General features: G+C 44.1%; 1 protein-coding gene across 2 annotated transcripts; it reads right to left on the minus strand.

Moving 5' to 3' along the window:
• Positions 1-47: 47 nt before the first annotated feature.
• On the minus strand, positions 48-21903 carry LOC106587143 (Y+L amino acid transporter 2). Of its 2 annotated transcripts, XM_045708421.2 has the most exons (10): positions 21767-21903; positions 9736-10312; positions 9038-9163; positions 8779-8923; positions 8218-8341; positions 6105-6208; positions 3961-4057; positions 3534-3683; positions 1986-2169; positions 48-1811 (listed from the first exon to the last, which is right to left on the minus strand). In XM_045708421.2, the coding sequence occupies exons 2-10, from the start codon at positions 10235-10237 to the stop codon at positions 1744-1746; spliced, it is 1500 nt and encodes a 499-aa protein (XP_045564377.1). In that variant the 5' UTR covers positions 10238-10312; positions 21767-21903; the 3' UTR covers positions 48-1743. The 2 variants fall into 2 exon arrangements, with proteins under 2 accessions (XP_045564377.1, XP_045564378.1); XM_045708422.2 differs by lacking the exons at positions 3961-4057; positions 6105-6208 and having other exon boundaries at positions 21767-21902.
• Between the last annotated feature and the right edge of the window lie 561 nt (positions 21904-22464).

Consider the following 22464-nt stretch of genomic DNA (forward strand, 5'->3'; position numbering starts at 1 on the left):
CTTCCCAAAAAAATTGTGCATTATTGCTGTAATGAATAAAATTATACTGCAAACTGGTTAAGTTTATTAATAGACTACACAACAAATTAAACCTAGCTTCCATGAAACTAGAATTTAGCAGGCAAACTCAAACCTCATTTAACTTGTTCATGGGTAACAGTGTCTTTCTTATTCGCTGAATAACTTGGCCCAGGAGAGCCTTTGCAGGGTTGACTTACAGGTACAATTAAGTTAACGTTCTGTTTAATTCACTGCTGCTGCCCTAATAGGCCCATCAAGTGATCCCAACTGTTAGTAAAGCTGACATGGTTTGCCACCATGGCCTTTGGAGGGTTACATTTGCCATTTCACATTTTCAAAAGCAGTACAGAATGTCTGGGTGGGATTGGGTTTTCAGGTTTACGGATAGAGGTCCAGCCCCATTACAGAAAATGTGCGTATGGATGAATAGTTTGCAACGACAACCTTACTGAGGTCAGTCAGCATCTGATAACTGAAGTAACACCAGAGAGGGCTGGGAAAAAACAAGCAGCAGACATTAGGTCATTTGTTCCCTTTTTCCAATAAACTATCATCCATAACTCAAAAGCTCCAAGAGGAACACAGACCGCAGCATCACCTTTAAGAAATACAGTTTAATATTTATGAAACTCTGTCTGTTTGCATATGCCGAAGGGACATGCAGACTTACACTGAGTGTACAAAACATTAGGAACAACTTCCTAATATTGAGTTTTTGCCCTCAGAACTGGCTTGAACACTACAAGGTGTCGAAAGCATTCCAAAAATGCTGGCCCATGTTGACTCCAATGCGTCCCACAGTTGTCTCAAGCTGGCCTATGGGTGTTGGACCATTCTTGATACAGGAAACTTGAGTGTGAAAAACCCAGTAGAGTTGCAGTTCTTGACACACTTAAACCGGTGTGCCGGACAACTACTACCATACACCATCCAAGGACATTTAAATATTTTGTCTTGCCCGTTCATCCTCTGAATGGCACACATGCATAATCCCTGTCTCAAGGCAACAAAATCCTTATTTAACCTTTCTCATAACCGTCATCAACACTGATTTAACAGGTGACATCAATAAGGGATCATATATTTCATGGAAAGAGCAGGTATTTCTAATGTTTTGTACACTCAGTGTATATGTATTTGACAGGCAGAGCATATTAAAAAGTGCATACCTATACCCTTTGACATCAAAACGACCTCTCTAGGTCATTCCATCACGAGATAAGAGATGTACTGCCATCTTACATGGATCTCCAGCCCTTGAGAAGGGAGAGACCAACTCCATAGGTTCTGATATGGATCTCCCCCCATACACCAGGCAGGGGACAATGATATGTCAGGAGAAGTAAAACTATGAGTAGGATAATGACATAAGGAGAGGGGATGTCCCAGAGTACTGGCCAGATGACCACGGCTTTCCTTGGGATCTGTCCTTGCCCAATGCTTAACTTCTCATGAACCATCAGGCACCAAGTTGGCGGCAGTGAAAAGTAATTGGAGTCCCACACTGTCACCTCCCTATGCATGTAAAACGTGTGTATAGTGTCCCAACTTGTAAACTACAGACTAACATAGTAGTGAGACATTCAGGTAAAATTATTAAATATTCCCTTGTCTTTGCAAAAGAGGTGAATTTCCATGAGTTGGTCCCATGTGTCTGTTTGTAAATTGCAAAGGGTGGTGAGTAACATGGTGAGAACTTTATGTCATGGTTGGGAGTGAGGTTTACTCACTGATGTCCATCTCAGTGAGCACACAGAAACAGGTGAGCTGGGTAAAGCGTGTGAAAGAACCTAACACAAGTGAAAGAGAGGTTAGAGCAATCATAAAATTACTAAAAATGAAAATACTGTTGCCACATCTTTCAATTGAAATATTTTCAACTATTATACAAGACAGGAATATAAAATCAGTCCTCATTTGGAAACAGGCTGAGGAAATGGTCTTATTGAGAGAGGGTAACTCACGTAGTAACTTGGTAATGTAGGGTGGTCGTTTGGACTCGGGCAGGTGGATGCCCAGGAAGTAGACCGGCACTCCAGAGAGAGCAATGGCGATGCCAATGAGAGAGTTGATGGTGTCACTGTACAGTGGCACTGCCACGAGGAACACAGTGCAACAACAGAAGATGATGGGGTACAACAGGGTCAACTGCACACAGGAACACATAGGGGAGACAAGCCCAGACATGGAAGGAAGGAGGAGAAAATAACATTAATTGTTGCCTTACAGTGGGGGGGGGGAAAGCATTTGATCCCCTGCTGATTTTGTACGTTTGCCCACCGACAAAGAAATTATCAGTCTATAATTTCAATGGTAGGTTTATTTGAACAGTGAGAGACAGAATAACAAAAACACATGTCAAAAATGCTATAAATTGATTTGCATTTTAATGAGGGAAGTAAGTATTTACCCCTCTGCAAAACATGACTTAGTACTTGGTGGCAAAACCCTTGTTGGCAATCACAGAGGTCAGACGTTTCTTGTAGTTGGCCACCAGGTTTGCACACATCTCAGGAGGGATTTTGTCCCACTCCTCTTTGCAGATCTTCTCCAAGTCATTAAGGTTTCGAGGCTGACGTTTGGCAACTCGAACCTTCAGCTCCCTCCACAGATTTTCTATGGGATTAAGGTCTGCAGACTGGCTAGGCTAGTTACATTTACATTTTTTGTCATTTAGCAGACGCTCTTATCCAGAGCGACTTACAGTAGTGAATGCATACATTTCATACATTTTTTTCTCCGTACTGGTCACCCGTGGGAATCGAACCCACAACCCTGGCGTTGCAAACACCATGCTCTACCAACGGGACCATAGTTCTGGGCGGATTCCTCACCTCACCATGATCATTGCAACTCCACGAGGTGAGATCTTGCATGGAGCCCCAGGCCGAGGGAGTTTGACAGTTCTTTTGTGTTTCTTCGAATAATCGCACCGACTGTTGTCACCTTCTCACCAAGCTGCTTGGCAATGGTCTTGTAGCCCATTCCAGCCTTGTGTAGGTCTACAATCTTGTCCCTGACATCCTTGGAGTTCTTTGGTCTTGGTGGAGAGTTTGGAATCTGATTGATTGCTTCTGTGGACAGGTGTCTTTTATACAGGTAACAAGCTGAGATTAGGAGCACTCCCTTTAAGAGTGTGCTCCTAATCTCAGCTCGTTACCTGTATAAAAAGACACCTGGGAGGCAGAAATCTTTCTGATTGAGAGGGGGTCAAATACTTATTTCCCTCATTAAAATGCAAATCAATTTATAACATTTTTGACATGCGTTTTTCAGGATTTTTGTTGTTGTTGTTATTCTCTCTCTCACTGTTCAAATAAACCTACCATTAAAATTATAGACTGATCATTTCTTTGTCAGTGGGCAAACGTACAAAATCAGCAGGGGATCAAATACTTTCCCCCCCCTCACTGTACATGTAACTACTTATCTTCCAAGAGATTCGATCTTTAGTCGATTAATTGATAAAGTATGAACATATTAGTTCACAGGTGAGACAGTCAAGTTCTCACCTTGAGTGGTCTGGGTCTGTCTGGTTCCTTCCAGCGCAGGTAGATCTGCCCGGCGATAGACAGACCCATAAAGAACCAGTAGCTGAAGCTGTAGTAGTTGATCAGCTGGAAGACATCCTCTACAGTCAGGTAAACCAAGGCCATGGCACACTGTGGACAAAAAAAAAAAAAAAAAGAAAAGACACTGGTCAACAGAGGCAGAACGTATGACTCACCAGCAGGGAGAGACATGGCTCATCAGCGTCATCCACACCAGATAGTTAGGAAGCTGCACTGGGCATGTCCATCCACCAGGTGTCAGCACTGACAACAGCTTTGAGTTGATGTGGTCAGTAGAGATGATTCTACTTTGTTTGTTTGGCATAAAAGCTGATGAAATTGTTCTAGAGTGTGCCATGTAAGTGATGTAAGGAAAGGGGGTGCTTACGTTGAAGAGCAGAGCAGGGACAGGAGTATACCTCTCCGCATGAATCATTGATAAGGCGTCCGGGAGGTGACCTTCACGAGCACCCACGAAGAACAGCCTGTCAACGGCGGAGGTATCACTTAGTGCTGAGCGATTAGTGCTTTTTTTGGTTGGTTCAGTTTCGGGTAGATTATTAAAAAAATATTATTTTTTTTTACATTAAATGCACTATGCATTATGTGGGTTGGACAACACAGAATAAAACAATTAATACAAGTCCCGTGATGGTAGCGACTGCCCATTACTGCTTATCACTTATTAAAATCAGTTATTCACATTATTTTACTTTAATCAAATACTTCAGTTGTTTATATTGGAAGACTTTATTATTTCATTCCAAGTCACCCCTATCAAGCTGCTGCCTATGCGGTCTGACAAAATCACTATTTTAATAGTTCTTGTAAGTAAATAAGTGTTTACTTTTATAACTGCTAAATACCAACTATCAATCACTTAGATCAAGTATTTTCAGGTAGAGATACCTCGAAGCAACTTCTCTATCCCTTTCAATCGCGCCTCTTCTCTCCCTCTCCCTGCCCCACACAGACCGGACAAGTAGCCGCGCAATGGATTACGGTCATTGTAGTTAATTATCACGTTTTCTGCGATAAACTATGTAGAACATTGGCCTATTGGTAACGACAACTCACTGCTATAATCGCACAGTCCAGGCATGATCTGAAATGATGACTAGTGAAACTGCAGCCAATGTGTGCACTGAGCTCACAGGAAGAAAAACGAACAAAATGGAATTCAAATAATTGAACAGATGTCGGTCAATTATTTGTTTGAAAAATAACGGACATTTCGGTTAATCACTCAGCACTAGCGGCCACTAGAGTGTCTGGACAACATGATGGTAAATCTGTGGCATACAGCATACACTATATATACACACAAAAGTATGTGGACACCCCTTCAAATTTGTGGAATCGGCTATTTCAGCCACACCCATTGCCCACAGGTGTATAAAAAAAATAAAATTAAAAAATAAAATAATCAAGCACACAGCCATGCAATCTCCATAGACAAACATTGGCAGTAGAATGGCCTTGCTGAAGAGCTTAGTGACTTTCAACCGCGTAAAAATCATCTGTCCTCGGTTGCAACACTCACTACTGAGTTCCAAACTGTCTCTGGAAGCAACATCAGCAAAATAACTGTTAGTCGGGAGCTTCATGAAATTAGTTTCGATGGCCGAGCAGCCGCATGCACACAAGCCTAAGATCACCATGCTCAATGCCAAGCGTCGGCTGGAGTGGTGTAAAGCTCGCCGTCCATTGGACTGGAGCAGTGGAAACGCGTTCTCTGGAGTTATGAATCACGCTTTACCAACTGGCAGTCCAACGGACGAATCTGGGTTTTGCAGATGCCAGGAGAACACTACATGCCCGATTGCGTAGTGCCAACTTTAACATTTGGTGGAGGAGGAATAATGGTCTGGGGCTGTTTTTCATGGTCCGGGCTAGGCCCCTTAGTTCCAGTGGAGGGAAATCTTAATGCTACAGCATACAATTACATTCTAGATGATTATGTGCTTCCAACATTGTGGCAACAGTTGGGGAAGGCCCTTTCCTGTTTCAGCATGACAATGCCCCTGTGCACAAAGCGAGATCCATACAGAAATGGTTTCTTGAGATTGGTGTGGAAGAACTTGACTGGCCTGACCTCAACGAACACCTTTGAGATAAATTGAAACGCTGACTATGAGGCAGGCCTAACATCAGTGCCCAACCTCACTAATGTTCTTGAGGCTGAATGGCTGCAAGTCCCTGCAGAAATGTTCCAACATCAAGTGGAAAGCCTTCCCAGAAGACTGGAGGCTGTTATAGCAGCAAAATGGGGGACCGACTCCATATTAATGCCCATGATTCTGGAACGAGACGTTCGACGAGCAGGTGTCCACATACTTTTCGTGTACCTCCATAGCCATGAGCAGAAAATAACTCCAGCTGGTGTTTATTACAGAAGGTCACTGTAAAAACCCTCGGAGCACAACATAACCAGAGATATAACCAGATGGAACATGGAATCGAGGCCTTAGAGACTGTACAGCAAGACCATAAAGCTTAGGGCATTGTATGGGAGCGCATCACAGGATTTACCTGGATGCAGCGATAATAGATGCGTTTAGCCCTCCGTAACAGGACAGAGCCACAGCGATGGGGATGGTCCAGCTCATCACTCCCAGAGTGTGGTCTGCAAACGTCTACAGAGGAGAAAATATACACTGATCAAAAAAATAAAGGGAACACTTAAACAACACAATGTAACTCCAAGTCAATCACACTTCTGTGATATCAAACTGTCCACTTAGGAAGCAACACTGATTGACAATACATTTCACATGCTGTTGTGCAAATGGAATAGACAACAGGTGGAAATTATAGGCAATTAGCAAGACACCCCCAATAAAGGAGTGGTTCTGCAGGTGGTGACCACAGACCACTTCTCAGTTCCTATGCTTCCTGGCTGATGTTTTGGTCACTTTTGAATGCTGGCGGTGCTTTCACTCTAGTGGTAGCATGAGACGGAGTCTACAACCCACACAAGTGGCTCAGGTAGTGCAGCTCATCCAGGATGGCACATCAATGCGAGCTGTGGCAAGAAGGTTTGCCGTGTCTGTCAGCGTAGTGTCCAGAGCATGGAGCCGCTACCAGGAGACAGGCCAGTACATCAGGAGACGTGGAGGAGGCTGTAGGAGGGCAACAACCCAGCAGCAGGACCGCTACCTCCGCCTTTGTGCAAGGAGGAGCAGGAGAAGCACTGCCAGAGCCCTGCAAAATGACCTCCAGCAGGCCACAAATGTGCATGCGTCTGCTCAAACGGTCAGAAACAGACTCCATGAGGGTGGTATGAGGGCCCGACGTCCACAGCTGGGGGTTGTGCTTACAGCCCAACACCGTGCAGGACGTTTGGCATTTGCCAGAGAACACCAAGATTGGCAAATTCGCCACTGGCGCCCTGTGCTCTTCACAGATGAAAGCAGGTTCACACTGAGCACGTGACAGACGTGACAGAGTCTGGAGACGCTGTGGAGAACGTTCTGCAGCCTGCAACATCCTCCAGCATGACCGGTTTGGCGGTGGGTCAGTCATGGTGTGGGGTGGCATTTCTTTGGGGGGCCGCACAGCCCTCCATGTGCTCGCCAGAGGTAGCCTGACTGCCATTAGGTACCGAGATGAGATCCTCAGACCCCTTGTGAGACCATATGCTGGTGCGGTTAGCCCTGGGTTCCTCCTAATGCAAGACAATGCTAGACCTCATGTGGCTGGAGTGTGTCAGCAGTTCCTGCAAGAGGAAGGCATTGATGCTATGGACTGGCCCGCCCGTTCCCCAGACCTGAATCCAATTGAGCACATCTGGGACATCATGCCTCGCTCCATCCACCAACGCCACGTTGCACCACAGACTGTCCAGGAGTTGGCGGATGCTTTAGTCCAGGTCTGGGAAGAGATCCCTCAGGAGACCATCCGCCACCTCATCAGGAGCATACCCAGGCGTTGTAGGGAGGTCATACAGGCACGTGGAGGCCACACACACTACTGAGCCTAATTTTGACTTGTTTTAAGGACATTACATCAAAGTTGGATCAGCCTGTAGTGTGGTTTTCCACTTTAATTTTGAGTGTGACTCCAACTCCAGACCTCCATGGGTTGATAAATTGGATTTCTATTGATTATTTGTGTGATTTTGTTGTCAGCACATTCAACTATTATGTAAAGAAAAAAGTATTTAATAAGATTATTTCTTTCATTCAGATCTAAGATGTGTTGTTTAAGTGTTCCCTTTATTTTTTTGAGCAGTATACATTACACATGATAACAAACAAAAAAACGCACACTTTTCCAGGGGGTCACGTTTACATATCGCTAAAGAAAGATCCACATCTAAAACGGGAGTCTGTCGGACTCCAATTAAACAGCCTGACTGTCAACGGGCCAGACAGCCCAGCCCTGACAGTCGCCTGAGGGTGAGCAGGTGCTTATAGAAACAAAGACAAACAGACCTAAGAACAGAACATCAACTCAATGTATACATAAAAAAAAAACAAGCAAGGGCATTAATCACATGGTAATTACTTTAACGTGTGGCATGTGGATCGGCACATTCCCGGAAATCAGAGCAGTAAGTAATCTGCCCTTCAACAGAGACCCAATAAACAAAATAAAACCTATTCCATGATATAAAAGTGAGCGCTCTTAATTCTGAACTCACCACAGCCACGGCATCACTGGCGAGGATGGCACTCATGTCCAGCACGGCGTAGTAAGCCACGTTAGTCATGATATATATGATCGTGACGATGGGCATGGAGATGGCAATGGACAGGGGCAGGTTCCTATGGGAACAGGGTAAAGAGGTCAAACATGATCATTCACACAGTATACGTCTCTCTTTGCTTGGCATATACTCTTACCGGAGTTAATGTGTTTAAACAAACAGTGCAACATGGTGGTAAGGTTACATGGCACTGGCGTTAATGTGTGAATGTACATACAGTAGGTTCTACTTTGGAATAACACCCAGCTGCCAGCAATCACTATGGAACTCCATTATCTACCACTGCATTCACACATCCTTGTTCCCAAAGTTTCCTCCAATTAGTAATGGAACCCAGTTACCGTTCTAGCACGGGAGCGGAGCAGTTTGTGCTTCAGCCGACCCCTCGGTTGGATTCGTTGTCGGTCAGGCTAGTTAATGACTGACTATAGAGGCGGAAATCAAGCAGGTCAATAGCGGTATGTTTGGTATGTGTTGTCAGGGCATCATGAGTACCTCTCTGGGTCCTTGATCTCCTCGGTAACAAAGTTGAGTGTGTCCCAGCCTGAGTAGGAGAACAGGGCAGAGTACAGGGCCAAGGCAATGTCTCCTGGGTCTGTGGAAGAGCCCTGGAATGACGCCTCAAAGTTCACGGTGTATCCTGAGAGGAGGCAGACAATAATTACTATACAACCTCTCATGCAATGGGATAAAAACCTGATATGAAAATGAATCAACAGTAGTGTGTTGGCAGCAGCGTTACAGTGTCACTGACCTTGGCATAGTTTCACTACGCCTGTGATGATGATGACGATGAGGGCGAGAACTTTGGCGTAAGTGAAGACATCCTGCACCCTGGTGCCCCACTTCACGTAGGCCGAGTTGATGAACGTCAGCAAACCTGGGCCAACCAAAAGACAGGAGTGTTCACAACATCAGAAGACTAGTACTTGCAGAGGACTGTTATAGATCAAAGACGCAAATATTTGTACTGTGCTGTGAGTCTTTCAAATCACAGAGTACTCATTCAATTAGTTACATGTTATGTGTTACAATTCACAGGTGACATGAAGAGAGGACTCGAAGCTTCTTAACTCAAGAGTAGTTCTGCCTGCCTTGTTTTGTTGGGCTGCGCTCTGTACAGACGCACAGCGCAGTGAGTGCACACACACATGCATGAAAACAGATCTGTAATCAGTTAATGTACCCTGTAGCCAGGAACAGTATGTACCATTTCTGTCTGCTGAAGTTGCGTAGGGTTACTGAAATGGGCACGAGGTAGGAAGGTACTGGAAAACCTGAAGAGCAAGTCCTACTAAGAGCAATTTGAGAGCATTCTATTGACTCAACTTTAATTAAACAGTCTGCTAATGTCTTATTTGCGTTTTCAGAGCGTATCCTTTGTTTGCCATTCGTGAGAGAAGGATAAAGTGAAGCAGAGAGTGCATAGGCACGTCATAAGGGTTAACTCACATATGCAGGCGGCTGCGATGAGGCGCGAGGCTGAGTAGGGTGGCTCACACGTGGGGAACAGCGGCTGCACCAGGTAGTTAGCGAACGTTATGGCGATGACCGCCTGACTGGTGGGCTCAATGATGAGCAGTGATGTCCACAGGCGAATAAAGGCAATGAATGGACCAAAGGACTCCAGGATATAGGCATAGCTGGCCCCGGACTTGGTGATGGTGGTGCCCAGCTCTGCGTAACACAGAGCACCGACCACTGAGAATATTCCACCGACAGCCCAGATGACCAGCGACAGGCCGTAGGAGGCGCTGTAGATGAGCACGCCCTTGGGAGACACGAAGATGCCCGAACCAATCATGTTGCCCACGATGAGGCTGACTCCGTTGAGCAGGGAGATCTCTTTCTTCATCTGCATGTTCTCTTTAGCCTGCTTGGGGGCCACGGCTGAGGTGTCGTCGGGGTGCGAGGAGCTCTCGTTCAACTTCCTGGACTCATCCCGGTTCTCCATGCTGGGACTGTCTGGGGGGCCTGGCTGGCTGGCTACTTCTGGGAAGAGGGTCCCCTCTGATTGGGTGCCACCTGCCTTAAGAGACAAGAAAGGAGAAGACGGAGAATTGGAGATTTGAAAGAGAGAGAAGGAAAAAAGTGGCGTAGCTAATGCTTCTGAAGCAGGCAGAGAGCGTGGAGTGGTCTAGTCCAAATGACTTCCCTCTAATCTCTAGACCCACTCCCTGGTGTAGCGAACACAACCGCAGCTCTGTGGGACAATGCGCCTATCATCTCACACCCATGTCTAAATTGTATCATTTAGATTTTTTAAAAAGAAATTAGACAATAACCCAATTGCATCGTATATGGCAATGTTTGACAGCCATCGTCGATGTTGACGACATTGTGATGTCACAAAACAAACAGGTTTAGTCTATTTGAAATTTGTGCATTTTATATAAAAATCAACAATCAGATACATTATTTAGCCTATAACAATCTTTATAACACTTGACTGAACATTGATTTAGGCAACAACAAAAAAATACAAATAGGCCTATTTTGCCTATCGAACTGTAAAAATCTTTTCATATAGGCCTACAAGTTAGAGAATAAATAAAGTAGCCTAAACAAAACGAGTACAAAAATAACCTAAATTAGTGAGAAAACCCACCCCCAAAAAACTGTGCAAATAAATCATTCAAGGTTTGACATAATATTCCAGCCTATCCTATAGACTATGTCTTTCGATTAAGAGGAATCTGGATTTGAATATAGGCTACATTTAAAGTTAAATAAAGTGCAATGAGGAGCCATTAGGTCGAGTTGTTTTTACCACATCTTAGGCCCCATAAAAGGTTTCTGGCAAGGAACACCAGCATGTTTACCCAGTGGCGAACTCAGCAGGATGATGGACTTGTAAATACTTAGCCCAGAATATTTTTTTATATTTTTATACAGGAGTAATAAAGGTCTAGTTCACTAATTTTGTGGGGGGACCCTCACACCCCTACTTCCCACGGCTATGCTGATATGAGGATTTTTATGGACAAGAGTACATGGCTCAACCAATTTGAAAATAATGCAGCCTAGACTAGATTTTTTTTCAACTAGGTTTAACACTGTTTAGGCCTAGCAATGGGTCCTTTACACATTTTGTTCTTCCCGCCGGGCAATTGACGCCTCCGTGTGCACCTACCTAGAGAGAAATAAAAAAAACCTCCACAATATTTGGACAGGAGGATGGGACGATGTGTCACTCCAGACAACTGCCAACCCTAAAGTGATGCGTTTGTTGTCCAATCTACAAGGGTAGTAGGCGAGTCAGAAATATGTCAGGGCTCTCCACAGGATCTTAAAAAAATATATATAAAAAAAATATGTCCCTTTTTCAGGACGCCGTCTTCCAAAGATAATTCATAAAAGTCCAAATAACTTCACAGATCTTCATTGTAAAGGGTTTAAACACTGCTTCCCATGCTTGTTCAATGAACCATAAACAATTAATGAACATGCACCTGTGGAACGGTCGTTAAGACACTAACAGCTTACAGACGGTAGGCAATTAAGGTCACAGTTATGAAAACTTAGGACACTAAAGAGGCCTTTCTACTGACTCTGAAAAACACCAAAAGAAAGATGCCCAGGGTCCCTGATCATCTGCGTGAATGTGCCTTAGGCATGCTGCAAGGAGGCATGAGAACTGCAGCTTTGGCCAGGGCTTTAATTGAAATGTCCGTACTGTGAGACGTCTAAGACAGCGCTACAGGGTGGCAGGAAGGACAGCTGATCGTCCTCGCAGTGGCAGACCACGTGTAACAACACCTGCACAGGATCGGTACATCCGAACATCACACGTGGGACAGATACAGGACGGCAACAACAACTGCCCGAGTTACACCAAGAACGCACAATCTCTCCATCAGCGCTCAGACTGCCCACAATAGGCTGAGAGAGACTGGACTGAGGGCTTGTAGGCCTGTTGTAAGGCAGGTCCTCACCAGACATCACCGGCAACAACGTCACCTATGGGCACAAACCCACCGTTGCTGGACCAGACAGGACTGGCAAAAAGTGCTCTTCACTGACGAGTCGCGGTTTTGTCTCACCAGGGGTGATGGTCAGATTGATGTTTATCGTCGAAGGAAGGAGCGTTACACCGAGGCCTGTATTCTGGAGAGGGATCGATTTGGAGGTGGAGGGTCAGTCATGGTCTGGGGCGGTGTGTCACAGCATCATTGGACTGAGCTTGTTGTCATTGCAGGCAATCTCAATGCTGTGCGTTACACAGAAGACATTCTCCTCCCTCATGTGGTACCATTCCTGCAGTCTCATCCTGACATGACCCTCCAGCATGACAAGGCCACCAGCCATACTGCTCGTTCTGTGCGTGATTTTCTGCAAGACAGGAATGTCAGTGTTCTACCATGGCCAGCGAAGAACCCAGATCTCAATCCCATTGAGCACGTCTGGGACCTGTTGGATTGAAGGGTGAGGGCTAGGGCCATTCCCCCAAGAAATGTCCAGGAACTTGCAGGTGCCTTGGTGGAAGAGTGTGGTAAAATCTCACAGCAAGAACTGGCAAATCTGGTGCAGTCCATGAGGAGGAGATGCACTGCAGTACTTAATGCAGCTGGTGGCCACACCAGATACTGACTGTTACTTTTGATTGATGTGTCCCTTTGTTCAGGGACACATTATTCCATTTCTGTTAGTCACATGTCTGTGGAACTTGTTAAGTTTGTGTCGCAGTTGTTGAATCTTATGTTCATACAAATATTTACACATGTTAAATTTGCTGAAAATAAACGCAGTTGACAATGAGAGGATGTTTCTTTTTTTGCTGAGTTTATATACATTTTACGGACACAATGTATTTCATAATCGTTATTTTTTTAATCCCATCCTTTAATCCCATCAACCCCTTCCATCTACCTCTGAATCTGCAATGTTTGAATTTCCCACTTTAAAATTACATAACAATTAAATATATTATTGCCACCAGCTTGCATTCTAAATAGCAGCATTGCGATACCGTAGGCCTAGCTACGTGAAACAGACGTTAGGCTTAACATTAGAAAATGACGACCAATTAAATAAAATAAACATGTACCCATTCAAGCAAAGCTATAGGCTACTTCAAGCCCTAGGACCACAAACTGATAGGCAGCAGCGTAGACGTCACAATTTCAGATCCATGGAGAGCGATCGGCAGTCTATACTTTGAGTGGCTGACGCAAACTCCAACCAGAGAAACTGCGCTATGCCAGTGGGCCCACTGTCATGGGCTGCATTCCAAACACTTAAAAAAGACACACCCTATTCCCTCAAATTGAATGATGGGGGCGTTTCAGGCCCTCGAAGTGAACATAATTGTACACTTGTAAACTCCATTAAAAAACGAGGGCTGAGGGGCTTACGTTACAAACCGACGACAAATATGGCTGCGGGAATTCCCCCAAGGGCATAGAACTGGGTTTAGGGCCGAGGGCGGTCTACTTTGAGTTGTTTGAAATGCAGTCATAGTATGTATGATAACATCACATCCTGGCTCTAAAGCCCTCCACGGTGCAGTCAGTGCTGGGGCAGGGCTGTACATTACATGTGATGAATGTGTGAAATGCGTAAAAATAATGTGCTTAACTGATCACGTCAATGAGGACAAATACCTTTGATATAACTGCACTGTCAATAACTAGGCATTACTTATTCTGCGATTATACCATCTGCTTGTCAAGAGATTGTTCATTAAGCATAATAATTACTTTTTACCATATCATTTTGATGAAGACAGGTGAGAGGTAATCAGACTTCTTCAAGTGAAATGAAATACATGAATTGCTCAGAAAAGTGCAGTGAGACTTGAGTGAAAGGGTGGGAGCCCCATGTGCTGAAAGTGAGCGCATGTGTTTAACTAAGAACATGTTCTAAGACATTCCTGCCCTACTTTCTAGAAAACCTTCAAATACAGCACCATGTAAAGTTCGCTCTTCCAAGAATAGTTGCGATATTTGCATGGGACAATCTGCAATGTTCCCTCTAAACTGCGTGGCCACGCAGCTCCCCTCAGACTGCCACAAAAAAGAAATATCAGCACGAGATTGAAATTCACTCAACTGGTCCCCTTTGGTTAACACCATCAACATTTCACTCAACTGTGGGAATTGCTCGAGTCAACCAATTAGCCACTTCAATGTAACATACCGACACAAAAACGAACTATGCAAGACTTAGTATGCAAATCTAACTGTGCAAGATATTTTTATGTAGGCAGAGCGTATCAGAGTAGGAATCTATTGCATTGAAAGGCATGACTCAGGCCTGTACTCTCGCCATAACCAATCAGAGCTGTAGTAGGCCTATACGCAAATCTAAGCATGAAAACAAGAACATTCAGTCACCTACTGTACTTGTCTGAATGACAAGTGGATAAACATGTTAATGTCAAGCCCTGCATTAACCTCATGGAATGTAGGCCTACATTGAACACCACCCATTTGCTGCTACTGTAGACTGAATGACAGAACGGCTATTTCCATGTTAAAATGTTATGGGATGCATTTTTTCTCCATTGTTTTTGATGGTAGGCCACTCTGGTAGGCCTACATTAGGATCAAATAGCCACAGTAGCCTACTTAGTCACAGTTAAAACTAACTTAAAGCGGGTACAGCCTCAGTGTTCACACAGGCCAGAAGTTGCACAGAATTTTCACAACATTCAAGTTTGCGCTCAGCAGAGCTGAAATTTGCTGTCTTGAAAAAGATTGAGGGAACATTGACTGTCATTCCACTAAGATATACACTATACATGCGGACTGAGAGAAAAAGAGGTGTCAATATCCACATCCCACAGGTGGTTATTTGAACCTGGAACAAAACAGGGGTTGTGTTTCTGAACTGCCCTGTCTGGAAGGGGCTCTGCTTTTGTTTCTCCTCATGAAATAATGTACAGATCCTCACACCGATAAGGTGTATACAGTATCAATGACATATCAAACCCTACTGCTATATAATGGAAGGGTTGAGCAATATATCGAATTTTGAGGTATACCAGCATGGATTTTTACAAAGTTATTTTGATACAGTGCTAAATAAATGAAAAGTTGGACAACTGTTTTTTGTCATATTTTGGTTGGTTTGGTTGAGTATAAAACAAATCCGAATGGAGAAAGCCCATTTAAACCACTTTGAATAGAATGACATCCTAGGGTCATGCAGTACTCTTGAAACATATTTAGAACTTTAATTATTCAGAAAAATGAAATATCGTCAAAAGTAAAATATTGTGATATGATACATTACAGGACCAAAAGTATGTGGACACCTGCTCGTGTCAAACATCTCATTCCAAAATCATAGGCATTCATTTGGAGTTGGGGCCCCCCTTTGTTGCTATAACAGCCTCCACTCTTCTGGGAAGGCTTTCCACTAGATGTTGGAACATTGCTGCGGGGGACTTGCACCCATCCAGCTACAAGAGCATTAGTGAGGTCGGGCACTGATGTTGGCCGATAAGGCCTGGCTCGCAGTCGGCGTTCCATTTCATCCTAAAGATGTTCAATGGGGTTGAGCTCTGTGCAGGCCAGTCAAGTTCTTCCAAACCATTTCTGTATGGACCTCACTTTGTGCACAGGGGCATTGTCATGTTGAAACAGGAAAGGGCCTTCTTGAAACTGTTGCCACAAAGTTGGAAGCACAGAATCGTCTAGAATGTCATTGTATGCTGTAGCGTTAAGATTTCCCTTCACTGCAACTAATGGGCCTAGCCAGAAGCATGAAAAACAGCCCCAGACCATTATTCCTCCTCCAAAAAGACTAATGTTGGCACTATGCATTGGGAAAGGTAGTGTTCTCCTGGCATCCGCCAAACCCAAATTAATCCGTCAGACTGCCAGATGGTGAAGCGTGATTCATCACTCCAGAGAATGCGTTTCCACTGCTCCAGAGTCCAATGGTGGCAAGCTTTACATTACTCCAGCTGACGCTGGGCATTGCGCATGGTGATCTTAGGCTTGTGTGCGGCTGCTTGGCCATGGAAACCTATTTCACGAAGCTCCCGACGAACAGTTCTTGTGCTGATGTTGGAAGTCGGTAGTGAATGTTGCAAACGAGGACAGACGATTTTTACGCGCTACGAACTTCAGCACTCAGTGGTCCCGTTCTGTGAGCTTGTTTGGCTTACCACTACATGGCTGAGCCGTTGTTTCTCCTAGATGCTTCCACTTCACAATAACAGTACTTACAATTGACGGGGGCAGCTCTAGCAGGGCAGAAATTTGACAAACTGACTTGGTAAGGTGGCATCCGATGACAGTGCCACGTTGAAAGTCAGAGCTCTTCAGTAAGACCACTCTACTGTCAATGTTTGTCTACGGAGATTGCATGGCTGTGTGCTCGATTTTATACAGCTGTCAGCAACAGGTGTGGCTGAAATAGCAGAATCCACTAACTTGAAAGGGTGTCCACAGATACACAAAAGTAATGTATTTTGGCCATATCGCCCAGCGCTATGGGATGGTATATCACCCTGGAAAAACCATGCCACAGCAGTACAGCCCAGTCAGCCCAGACACGACGGTGGTCGGCCTGATCACCGATGACGATGAGACAGCCTAAATGGATGAAGTCAGAGACCTGGCCGTGTGGTGCCAGAACAACCTTTACCTCAAAGTCAGACAAAGGAGTTGATCGTGGACTACAGAAAACAGAGGGCCAAGCACGCCCCTAATCACATCGATGGGGCTGTAGTGTAGACGGTCGAGAGCTTCAAGTTCCCCAGTGTCCACATTATTAAGGATCTATCATGGTCCAAACACACCAACACAGTCATGAAGTGGGCACAACATCTCTTCCCCCACAGGAGGCTGAAAAGATTTTGCATGGGCCCTTAGATCCTCAGAAAGTTCTACAGCTGCATCATTGAGAGCATCTTGACTGGCTGCATGACCGCTTGGTATGGCAACTGCTTGGCATACGACCGCAAGGTGCTACAGAAGGTAGTGTGTTTGCCCAAGTGCATCACTGGGACCAGGCTCCCTGCCATCCAGGACCTCTATACCAGGCGGTGTCAGAGGAAGGCCCTAAAAATGGTTGAAGACTCCAGCCACCCAAGTCACAGTTTGTTCTCTCTGCTACCACACAGGAAGCGGTACCAGAGTGCCAAGTCTGGGATTAAAAGTCTCCTGAAGAGCTTCTACCCCAAAGCCATAAGACTGCTGAAGAGTTAATTAAAATGGCTACCGGGTGCTCTCTGCTTTTCACCCCGTACATAGTACTTCAATCAATCACCCCAACTACCTTGTACACTGACTCGGTACCGGTACTCATTGTATATAACCTCACTATTGTGTTACTATTTTCTTTTTATCTATTTGTTAATTTTCATACTTTTTAACTGCATTGTTGGGAAAGGGATAGTAAGAAAGCATTTCACAGTAAAGTCTACACTTGCTTTATTTGGCGCATTTGTGATAAATACAATTTGATTTGACAGTGGCCATGACACTGAATAAGACATTAAGTCCTGTGTTGCTGAGCGGGTATGTTCGCTCTATGAGTCATGTTCTTATGGCACAGGGCCAGCAGATCCTCAGTGCTTTTCACTTGAATGGCTTCTGTACTGTTACAGGATCTGATGGCTTTTGTTTTTGCAAAATAAGTGAGTTAGTGTTGCGAGTCAATGCCTGGATATCAGAGGTCTCATTTACTCACCTTGATATAGGGCTTAGCGATATAACCAAAATATCAAAGCACAATATTTCTCTTATCTTTGACGGTATTTGACATTTCTGAATATTAAAAGCTCCAAATATGTTTCATGAGTAGTGCATGAGAATCAATTAATTCTAAGTGGCTTAAATGGGCTTTATCCATTCTGATTGTTTTATACTCAACCAAACTAGGACAAAGTTGACAGTGAACTAGTCCAACTTAATATATTTAGCACTGTATCAAAAATACCTTTAGACGGTATTGTAAAAAAAAAAATACAAAATGATTGGACCGGTATGTGGATCCATACCAGTGTATCTTAAAATACTATATACACTGCTCAAAAAAATAAATGGAACACTTAAACACAATGTAACTCCAAGTCAATCACACTTCTGTGAAATCAAACTGTCCACTTAGGAAGCAACACCATCAAAAACAATGGAGAACAATGCATCCCATAACACTAACATGGAAATAGCTGTTCTATCATTCAGTCTACAGTAGCAGCAAATGGGTGGTGTTCAATGTAGGCCTACATTCCATGAGACCTTTAATAAAAGCATGCAAGGCTTATCGTTAACCTGTTTATCTACTTGTCCTTCAGACAAGGAGATGACTGAAAATGTGTTGTTTGATGCAAGAAACCACTTTACAAAATAAAATTCATTATTATCCCATATCATTATTAGAGATAAATACACTGCTCAAAAAAATAAAGGGAACACTTAAACAACACAATGTAACTCCAAGTCAATCACACTTCTGTAAAATCAAACTGTCCACTTAGGAAGCAACACTGATTGACAATACATTTCACATGCTGTTGTGCAAATGGAATAGACAACAGGTGGAAATTATAGGCAATTAGCAAGACACCCCCAATAAAGGAGTGGTTCTGCAGGTGGGGACCACAGACCACTTCTCAGTTCCTATGCTTCCTGGCTGATGTTTTGGTCACTTTTGAATGCTGGCGGTGCTTTCACTCTAGTGGTAGCATGAGACGGAGTCTACAACCCACACAAGTGGCTCAGGTAGTGCAGCTCATCCAGGATGGCACATCAATGCGAGCTGTGGATAGAAGGTTTGCTGTGTCTGTCAGCGTAGTGTCCAGAGCATGGAGGCGCTACCAAGAGACAGACCAGTACATCAGGAGACGTGGAGGAGGCCGTAGGAGGGCAACAACCCAGCAGCAGGACCGCTACCTCCGCCTTTGTGCAAGGAGAAGCACTGGCAGAGCCCTGCAAAATGACCTCCAGCAGGCCACAAATGTGCATGTGTCTGCTCAAACGGTCAGAAACAGACTCCATGAGGGTGGTATGAGGGCCCGACGTCCACAGGTGGGGGTTGTGCTTACAGCCCAACACCGTGCAGGACGTTTGGCATTTGCCAGAGAACACCAAGATTGGCAAATTCGCCACTGGCGCCCTGTGCTCTTCACAGATGAAAGCAGGTTCACACTGAGCACATGTGACAGATGTGACAGAGTCTGGAGACGCCGTGGAGGACATTCTGCTGCCTGCAACATCCTCCAGCATGACCTGTTTGGCGGTGGGTCAGTCATGGTGTGGGGTGGCATTTCTTTGGGGGGCCGCACAGCCCTCCATGTGCTCGCCAGAGGTAGCCTGACTGCCATTAGGTACCGAGATGAGATCCTCAGACCCCTTGTGAGACCATATGCTGGTGCGGTTGGCCCTGGGTTCCTCCTAATGCAAGACCTCATGTGGCTGGAGTGTGTCAGCAGTTCCTGCAAGAGGAAGGCATTGATGCTATGGACTGGCCCGCCCGTTCCCCAGACCTGAATCCAATTGAGCACATCTGGGACATCATGTCTCGCTCCATCCAACCAACGCCACGTTGCACCACAGACTGTCCAGGAGTTGGCAGATGCTTTAGTCCAGGTCTGGGAGGAGATCCCTCAGGAGACCATCCGCCACCTCATCAGGAGCATGCCCAGGCGTTGTAGGGAGGTCATACAGGCACGTGGAGGCCACACACACTACTGAGCCTCATTTTGACTTGTTTTAATGACATTACATCAAAGTTGGATCAGCCTGTAGTGTGGTTTTCCACTTTAATTTTGAGTGTGACTCCAAATCCAGACCTCCATGGGTTGATACATTGGATTTCCATTGATTATTCTTGTGTGATTTTGTTGTCAGCACATTCAACTATGTAAAGAAAAAAGTATTTAATAAGATTATTTCTTTCATTCAGATCTAGGATGTGTTGTTTAAGTGTTCCCTTAATTTTTTTGAGCAGTATACATTATGCTACCCTATGCCTATTGGCTACTTAGCTATTCAAGAGTCTCAAAAATACAACACTGCCCCTTTAAGACATTCAACAACAAAAAAGCTCTTTACCCGACTCACTTTTCAAACATGGCTAGAAATGCACACATTTTGTGCTCTCACAGGAAGCAACCACCCCCATTACTGACTAGAAATGAGCTATAACTGGGATAATACCTCACTAACTAGCAAAGAATATGAACAAATGTGCACAGGTGGCTGGCTACATGCAGCTCTCGCTTTGTTATCAAAACAAGCGCATCTACTGGCAACCGCTCATGCTATAAATACAGTCCAGTTCAAAGTGAATGGCACAGATCCATATATCAAATCAAATTGTATTGGTCACATACACATGGTTAGCATATGTTATTTTGAACTGTAGCACACCTTGATTGGATGTAAAATTATGCAGCACACCTAAAATGTCCCTAATTTATTTAGTGGTAATGACCTCCATCTCATCTGATCCATATTGCAATCTATTTTCTGTGACAATTTTTTTGGTAAATTGATTAGATAGGGTTTATTTGAAATATTTTCATAGTTTTGATAGTTCCTTACTCGTGATGGTTAATTTGTGTCCTGCCAAAAAGAAGAAAAATGTAGCTCAGGTAAAATCAGTTTGGGCTACAAATGACAAGGCCATGCTGAGTTATATAGCAGGCGCTGTGGAATACATACAGATAGCCCAGAGCCATATATTAAGAAATGAATTACTCTGGCTAAACCTAAATCAGATTTGCCAGTGCTAATGTTTTTCACCGACAAAGTAAAATTATACAAATTAAAACAACAGCCTGAGCGCACTGGATACAGATGTAACCATGTTCCTTTGAATGTATTATCTGACCAGCACTAGGGCGCTCAAGTCACAATTACATGTGCATTCCGCAAACGTTTGCGGCACACCTGAGAGTTCCTCAAGCCACATCGGTGAACTGCGGCACACTGGTTGGAAACTACTGCTCTAACGTACTGTTACTCTACTAAAATTAAACGCAACTGTACGGTACTTTACTGAATTCAATTAATTAAACTGGACTGTACTGTCCAAACTTGTGAAACAGTCTTTTCAACGTCCGGAAAATAAGTATTCTATGTGTCTTTTCAACGTAATTTAGCTTACTGGGTACATTGTTACACTGGGGATGGTTGTCAGACTGTGACACGCACCCCCATGCCAATTAGATGTTCGTTACCACATGGCTTGACGCATCTTTAAATTATTTCACAGCCGGCCCTGGATTTTGAGTAAGCACTGTGACAACCAACCCCGGTCTCCCCTACAGGGAAATCGTTGATTTTAATTTGTTGCCTTAATGAGAATGTTTTAGAAACAGACCAAAATCAATATCGACATGTTTACCGTAATGTTCAGTAACCCCTATGCAAACACAAGGAACCAGTTATCTTTTCCATCTTCTTGCCAGGAAATAACAACCCCCTTTGTCCTACATGGCAGGTAGGCTGTGAATCAGGCACTTACGCTGACTAGTGAAATTAGCAGTAACAGCTACATTCGTATCGGCTATTTGTCTTACCTTTCTCTTGTTTTCTGGTTATCGCGTTTGACGACCTGCCAAGATGTGTGTGGTTGCGGCATCCTCACTGAACACCCAGCAGAGACGAAATTATCAGTCACGTGACGGCGGCAATAAATGATCACGTGAATGGATACAGTCGCTGTCAAAAACAGTAAACTGGAACACATGTCTGACTCTATTTATTTTCTTCAAAAATATATATATATATACTCTGTGTTCACAGTGTATTTGTTTGATTGTTTGATTTACAACTGCACTGGACCAAGAAACAAAAATGAAAAAGAATGACCTAGGTTGAATTATTCAGAATTCATATGAAATTAATTTGGTTGGAGGCAAGTGAAATGATTCTCATTTACTGTGTAATTTATCTCACCTGTGGTAATTTGCAGGTGCCTTCAGGGTGAAAATAGCCATTCAACCAGTTTTGAAATGAGAAAACACCCACTGGGCACAGATAGTCGTATATTCTACATTGGTTCAACGTAATTTCATTGAAATTGTGTGGAAACATCATTGATACAAGTGTGTGTGTGTGCCCAGTGGGCAATATATTTGAGCGCAACAGTAATAGGCAACAATTCTTCAAGTAGACCTACTTTACGCCACTGGATGGAAATTACAGCCTCTACTAAACATCTTCCTTTGTTTCTGAGTGCATGAACTCAAAACCCAACAAGAAAAGAGCTGCTTGA

Source organism: Salmo salar, chromosome 26, assembly GCF_965601325.2.
Source record: "Salmo salar chromosome 26, fSalSal1, whole genome shotgun sequence".
Classification (NCBI taxonomy): domain Eukaryota; kingdom Metazoa; phylum Chordata; class Actinopteri; order Salmoniformes; family Salmonidae; genus Salmo; species Salmo salar.

Coding starts and splice junctions, on each gene's coding strand:
- LOC106587143 (XM_045708421.2), bottom strand. CDS start 10,237: ATGGAGAACCGGGATGAGTCCAGGAAGTTGAACGAGAGCTCCTCGCAC. Junction 3,684..3,960: donor TCCCTGCTCTGCTCTTCAAC/GTAAGCACCCCC, acceptor TTTTGTCCACAG/TGTGCCATGGCCTTGGTTTA. Junction 1,812..1,985: donor CTACATTACCAAGTTACTAC/GTGAGTTACCCT, acceptor CACTTGTGTTAG/GTTCTTTCACACGCTTTACC.